Source organism: Cyprinodon variegatus, unplaced genomic scaffold, assembly GCF_000732505.1.
Source record: "Cyprinodon variegatus isolate N-32 unplaced genomic scaffold, C_variegatus-1.0 Scaffold701, whole genome shotgun sequence".
NCBI classification, from domain to species: Eukaryota; Metazoa; Chordata; class Actinopteri; order Cyprinodontiformes; family Cyprinodontidae; genus Cyprinodon; species Cyprinodon variegatus.
The window spans coordinates 256384-264125 of record NW_015151154.1 but is presented as its reverse complement, the minus strand read 5'-3'; the positions used below and the strand labels follow the sequence as shown (position 1 = coordinate 264125).

General features: G+C 34.6%; 1 protein-coding gene across 1 annotated transcript in view; it reads left to right on the top strand.

The window, feature by feature from the left end:
• LOC107097481 (A disintegrin and metalloproteinase with thrombospondin motifs 7-like) overlaps positions 1 to 2091 on the top strand; it is a 9723-nt gene extending 7632 nt beyond the window's left edge. Inside the window, exon 2 of the mRNA XM_015394631.1 lies at positions 1712 to 2091. Within this exon, the coding sequence (XP_015250117.1) occupies positions 1712 to 2091 (380 nt within the window). The remainder of the gene's footprint in view (positions 1 to 1711) is intronic.
• The last annotated feature ends 5651 nt before the right edge of the window (positions 2092 to 7742 follow it).

Genomic DNA, 7742 nt, shown 5'->3' with positions numbered 1-7742 from the left:
TATATATATCTTTTAATCCAATGATTTATATATATATATATAAATAATTGTGCCTATATAATTTATTGAGTATTAAAAAGGGTTTTTAAATAGAAGATGTGTATCTTTTAATCCAATGATTTAGGTTTTTAAACCATTGTATTGGTAAAAAATTATAGTATTTTTGCTTTTGTTTTAGAAACCCAGGATTTTATACAATGTCTGTGAAAAAGAATTTCCATAGAAGTGTGAAGAGTACATGAGCATTTGTTAAAGCATGATTCTCCCTCTAAATACAGTACCAAAATATATTTAGAAATATGGCATACAATATTGCCTGTAGACAGTAGAAAAAATTGAATTTTTTAATACTGACAGGCTATGACAGTTCAGCTCTGCATAAAGCATTGCATTTAGGAGCTTAACAATGTGCAGCATTTAGTATAATTAAAACATTTAGACCACTGAGACTACTTTTTCCCATTACGGCAGTTACTAACACAAATAATCCCTGTTCCTGGTCTTAGCTCCTTCCCTCTTTACTGCCAGCACTGTTCTGATATAAAGTGTTTATTATAGCGGACGCACTTTGGCCATAGCTTAGACGTCCATACCTTTCTGCAGTACACGCATTTGGTTCGAGCCATAGTTGTTTTTAAGGTTGAATTTATAATGGATTAACACCTGTGATGTCACTTGTGTGTCAGATTTGTAGGTGAAAAAAAACAAAAAAACTTTTTTTAAACTTATTAAGGCTTAAGCAAATTTTTATTGCACTTCATAACAAAGATTAATCAAATTAAGGTGGTGATGTCAGGGTATCTGTTTGTAGTGATCCTGGGAAACACAAAGATTTTTCAGTTTCCATGCTTCATTATGAAAAATGTGAGGTATAAGACGTTCTTAGGGGAAGCTGTTTGGTTGAAAAACCATTTTAAGTAGTGTTAGCCTGACTGTCTGTCTGCTTGAATGTTGCTTGAGATTTTCTCTCCCAGTACACTAAAATGAAATCCTCTTGACAGCTGTACATTTAAATAAGATACTGGCTTTCCTAAGTCAGACCAGATGACCCCACTTAAAAGAGTGCAAACTATAACTGATCAAACCACTTGCATAAAAATAGATACTAAAATGATTTGAATTCCAGGAGGAATGGGTGGTCCAGCTATTGCATCTTTACTTAATAAAGCCTAAATGGATACAGGTGACTTTTTATTGCCAACCTGATACATTATATGCAGTATAATGATTAGATTATAAAGGGTTAAATAATTCAAATATGTTGTTTTATTTTCACATTTCTGCATTACAATCAATGTGAATGTGTTGGAAGGTCACCTACAATTTTCAAGGCAAAGTCTCCTTATTGTTATGTAACTCCAAGAGCTCTTAGAGACACTTCTTTTGATAATGCTGATGCATTCACTTCAGGTCCAAGAAAATTAGGGATAATTTTCTATTAGGAGAGCAAATTTCAAAAGCCTTAATTAACCCACTGCACATGAAAGTAAAAGGCAAAATGTGAAAAGGAAATTAGGAATTGAAGCATTAATCAAGGTTTGCATCTGCTTGGAAGCACATAAATGAGATGATTATGCAGTCATGAGATGTGGTTTAGAGATTCAGTTTTATTTACGGCTTTACAGATCCTTAATTGTTTAATTATTCTGTTCATTCCCATGATATATTAGCCCATCTTCTTATACAAAATGCTTTCCCATGGCTTTCACAGAGAGATATCTGCATGACCTGCCTCCATATGAAGTAGTTCACCCAACTAGAGTTGATGCCAGAGGCCACTTCCTGTCAAACGTCTTGTCCTACCGCACACGCCGTGTACAACGCCGGGAAACCTCAGAGGACAGTGCGGGTGCCCATCAAGTCTTCTACCAGTTTCTCCACGGCGGCCACAGCTTGCACTTTAATCTTACTCTTAATCCAAACCTGCTGGCTCCGGGCTTTATGACGGAAAGGAGATATGGTGGCCTGGAAGGGGCCAAGATCCAGCGCCCCGGAGCTCCCGGGTGTTACTATTTAGGCGAAGTGTGGGACAGGACCACTGTTAAAGGACATGCCGCAATAAGTACATGTGATGGACTGGTGAGTATATAACTTTATATTCCAAAGTAATGTCAAATCATCTTTTATCTTTAAAATTGGGGTTTTAAGAGACATAAACGTACTTATTTTTAAAGAAACAATGAATTACAAGTTTTTGATATGTAAAACCATGTTCTAAATATAACAGTAACTGAGAATTTTTATGCTAAGTGCTATTCTGAGATTGCATTAAAAGCCATCAGCCAAGAGTGAGAACCACTGACTAAAATATCTTCACCCTTTTCTTTTTAAACCAGTACAAGAAAAAGTTTTCTCTTTCTTTCAAATGTAAAGTTTTTAATCCGCACAGTAAAATAATAGAAGCGAGCAGAATGCCCAGAGTCTATGGACTTAACCCAAAAGTGGGGTTATCCTCTGTGATGCTTTGTCAGGCTTTCATTGTTGCTGCATTGAGTTGTGTGGTGTGTGTTTGCTTTGTTTGTCCTTGGCAGGGTAATTACCGACACAGTCCGTTTAAAAAATATTCTGTTTTCTTAAGCACATTATAATAATACATTTCTTCATCATGAAGCTGCCACAGTTCCTTTTTCAGTTAATCTCTAGAGACAGAGATGGTAATAGATCTGGGTTGAATAATTTATTTATTAAACCAATGTAATACTGTATAACTTTGATGTTAAAAGAAAATTGGTTGCAAAGATTATAATTAAGTTTAGCATGTGTTCAAATTAAGGTTGAAATATACATGGGCCTAAAGATAGGAAAATGTATACATAAATGCAATTAATTCTTAGATTAAATGTTGTTTAATGTGTTGCACATCTGCATTTTTATTCAGGGTTAACATATAATCAGAATCTAATAGCCCAGACTATAAGACTATAAAATATTTAATGGGCACCAGTGTATGGTTGAGGCTGCAGAAGAGCTTTGCTAGTCTGCTTTATAAATCCTAAAACCTTTTTTTTTTTCTGAACATAGCCATGTTGAAATTTCAACCATGGATCCGTTTCTTCTGAGCTTGAATATTTAAATTCTTTTTCAATACTTGTACCTTTTAAGTGATGAATTAGGATCAGTGAAACATAACTGCCACAAGGCATGATACTAAATCCACCTCAAGGTTTACAGCCCCACCATTACTCCGGTCAAAGCAGCAATAGTTCTCTAGAAGTCATTTGCTTGTCCAAATGGGAACATGTCTGTAAAGCCTGGTGGTATCACTTTAGCATATTTTTTTCCCCCTGGTGACGTTCCTCTTGATCCATGGTGATGTAACTCTAGCGTTTTAAAGGTTATCATGGGAGGTTTGACTGTCTGTGGTTTCTGTGTGTTATTCTTCAACATCTTTAACACCTTTCTTTTATCTGAATAGGACATTTTGACAAAACGTCTTGTGTACATTTGTTTATTTGATGGACCTAGAACTATTCCCAGTTATGGAAATGTTTATTTATCTGGGTCTAAATGTGAACTTGGTAGAAACAGAAAAGAATCTACAATAAATTAAAACTAATAAAATATGTATATCTATTTTGAAAAGTGAAAGCTGTTCTCTTTTATGTCATCCTTTTAGATATAAAAAAATTAAGCCTCAAATGAATCATCAAAAGACTAGAATTAAGGATGTAGGCTATGTGCCAAAGGGTGTATGTAAACCTTTGCTTACAACAAAAAAAAGGAGAAATTAACTGAATCAGGGACACAAAATACAACTTTCTTAACAGAAGAAATTCTTGTAGTTGGAGTTATTTGCACTGCAATATATATTTACACCAAATGTAAACAGCACACATTTATAGGACCATTATAAAGTATTTTAATGATGCTGCCACCTGTGGCCAAAACTCGTTCTTGTAGCTAGCTCTCGTACCCGTCATGGGTTTGTTTTTAATTTGCCATTAACATCTGAGTTAAGCTGGATGCAGGTTTCTTCTGGCTATCCACAGAATCTATCTTAAATATAACGCTTCGATTGTTTGCTAGGTCGGACCCATAAAACGGGGATGCCTTTAACGTCAGATCTGCAGAACAGTGCAGCAACTTCCAACCCAAAGTAAATTGAAGAACATAGGCTACAATCTGCTTATCAAACAATGTTTTAGTTGTAAACAGTCAAATAAAAAGACCATATTAAAGATAATTTTAACTAAAAGCTTAAGTAATGTGTTTTTAAATATATTTTTTAGCTGTTTTTAAAATTACATTATTAGTCTGTATTCCATTCCATTTCAGCCTTATTTATAAAGCACTTTGAAACAACAAGGTTAACCTAAACTATAAAATTGTCAGGATTTGGTTGTGGTGTGAGGACCCAAATGCAGAGACAGGAAGGCAGTGGTGAGTTTCTTGATGATTTAATAATAGGTAAACAGACAACTGAGGCAGGATTCCAAAAATCAAACAAGAAAACAAAGTTAAACAAACCAAAACCATGGAGACATCTGGGGGAAACAATCACGTTGAGGAAAACTCAATTAGACGGAGTTGGAGGAAGTTTGATGAGAAACTGAACAGAGAGTGTATTTATGGGAGACTGAAACAGGACTAACGAGCAGATTGGGAGCAGATGTGAACAGAGCAGAATAGGAAAGGAGCAAGGGGTAAAGGAGAACACAAGAGGGCAGCAGAGGGCAATTAATAAAAAACTGAAAATAACCAGAGAACACAACAAAATACGAATTAAACCACTAAAACTAGAAAACATGGAGCAAAGTAAAACTGAAAACTCAAAAAAAAACATAACAGAACCAGAACTATGACAAAAATATAAACACTGGACAAAAACTATAGAACTGTAAAGTCACAATCTCAGGCTATGTTAAAAAACGAGAGTACAAGTGAGCTTTTCAAAATAGGAGATTACATTTGTTTGAGATGCAAACGTAGAGCATTCTACAGTTTTGGCTAAAGACACACAAAAAAATGTCAGCTCCCAAATTTCTCTTAGTTTTAAAGGTAACAAGAATCAAGTGATCTGCCAACTGGATGGTGGGGCTGCAGTAGTTCACACAGATATCAACAGAAAATACCACAAAGAAAAGTTACATACAAGTAAAAGGATTTCAAACTTTAAAACATGTAAAAAAATTGGAGCCATTGCAAATCATTTTAAATAGGTGTAATGTGTGTTTTTTTTTTAGAATCAGTTAAAAGTCGAGTTGCTTTTAATTCTGCATTCTTTGTCATTCTGCACAAGCTGAAGGCATGCAAGCAATAACTGACTGAGACCATCATAAAACTGCAGTGCAGAAATCCAAGCAGTTTGCGATAAAACATTATTTATAATCTTCAAGTGATGGCATTGAAGAAAAAGTTTGGCTTTGGAGAGTGGCCTTAGCTGAAAGATTGCAGTGACTTCTGTTAGACATGCATTTCCATCCTTTTACAATAACTTCAGAACTGTCTGTATCTACTTTTCGTCTAGTCATTCATATAGAGGTTTATCAAAACAAAATCTTTTCAAGTTCAGAACAGTTCTCTTTTAAAAATATCTATGAATCTTAAAGAATATTGATTACAATTTTTGTCCATTCTTTTCCCTGATTGACTTCTAGAAGTGTTTGTTGATTCAAATTTCTCCTGGGAACGGCTTCATACTCAACTGAAATGTGAAGCATTTTTTATTGTTGAACAAATTCTTTACTTTGCATGGCACAGCTGTCTGGGTCCTTATTTTCTTCAAATATTCAATAAGTAATGACATTATTTTTCAGCCTATTCAATACCTTGTTTTGTTGTATAGATTTTAAACGTCTGATAAGGAGATATCTTTTCTTATCTGAACACCCATGAGATATGTCTACATAATAAGCAGCAATGTTTTGTAGCTCTTAAGATTGAAGTCTTTTAACTAAAGCGAATATCCTGCATTCATGTTGTGTATGTTGGAAAATGCTTTTGTATTAGGAACCACTGTTATTTCAACTATTACATCGCATGGATTCGCCTGACCAGGCGAGATGTCTATGTGGGCAGCCAGGCCAACAATGCCCCTAATGACTCCACCCATTCAGAAGCATGTACCAGTATTGGGTATTGCAGGCTAACAAAGATCTCAATGACTCCCCATTCCAAAGGGATGGAACTGTTCTTCCCGTTCAATTTGCATGTTTTCTAAGCCAAGACAAGGCTTTGTTGGGCTACCCTATAAAGCCTCGAACTCAACGCTATTCCTGACATTTTGAATTGAAAAAGCTTCCTGGATGGGAAGCGAAAAGTCTTCAAACTTGGAAAACAAATGCCAGTGGATTGGTTTTTAACTTTTTGGAATGACTATGACCTGAATATCTGAGAGTCTTCACCAGCATACATCAACTGTTTTATTTCCTTTGTAGAGATGTACATTAGTTTAGGAATAACGGTTTTGATAAAAGCCCAGGAACAAATGCCACATTTGAAACGGTTTGTTTTCTGATCACAACATTAAATATTTTGTTACAGATGTGAGACATGACTTTGTATAACGTGAGTTTCATTAGGATAAAGCTGCATTAACTTTAAGTGAGTTCATCCTTCAATACATTTTGAGCAATTAGAGTATAAAATCAAAGCATAGGGTATTTGTTGTAAAGTCAAGTGCAACTTAAGTTCATTCCAAATGCAGCTGATTTCTGCTCCAATTACTCTGCTATCTCATCTGTTGTCAGGGTTACGTAAAGTCTAATGCACCAAATGTAATTGCTGTATAGTTTAATGAAGAGATTGAGCCAAAAAAAGTAATGCACAAGTCTTTCAAAGCCTTTCATAAGGGAACTCTGGTAAATGCTTTTAAAAAAATCAACATTCTCTAAGCCCTTTAAGACCCAGATTTAACATTGTGGAGTGAAAATTATATTCAGAGATCAGACTAAAGCTTATCAGCATGCATTATTAATGTTATTCCATATGAAATCTTTTTTTTCTGAAACGTGCACAGGGTCACATTTTACCATGGTATTCAAAAATGTTATCAGTGTTGTTTAATATTCAGACAGCCTTCGTCACTATAATAAGAAATATTCTAGTCTGAAATTACAAGAATCTATAAAGTATAATATGAAAAGCATATTGGCTAAAAGCAATATGCTTTTGTGGACATCTTGACCTTTTTTTTTATATTTGCACAGCACAAAATACAATGTGTTTTTTTCTATTATTTTTGGGGACTTTAAGTTCTAGACCAACAAAAGCTGTTGTGTAGTTTTGAAATAGAGTGAGAATGGTTTTCAAAGTTTCTGAAAAGGGGGACGTAATTACACAGTGGTATTCAGATATTAAACTCATTATGGTCTTTGTTTCCATTGTCTTCATACAAAAAACAACATAACAATTAAGCTTAAAAATAAAATTAAGCTTGAAAAGTAAATTTATGTGTGAATAATAATGTGTTTTACTCACTACATTCAAAATACAACACTGAATATAGTCCAGTTTATTAAAGATGATTAAAACATCAGTCAATACTTTTTAGAACTACTTTTTGCAACAATAAGAGCTGCACTTGGTCTCAAATTCCAGTCTTTAAGGGCTGTTGTTCTACAACTTTTACATACATCTCAGCTTCTACACAGCTACCACTACATTATATGAGCTCATTAGCAGAGCTCTGTGGTGCGTTACTACTGTGAATGATGTAGTTCAGCCATTTAATTCCGGTGTGTAGGACGAAGGACACATCTAAAATTCCAATAAAAGAAAATTAAAAACAATCCACTGGACTT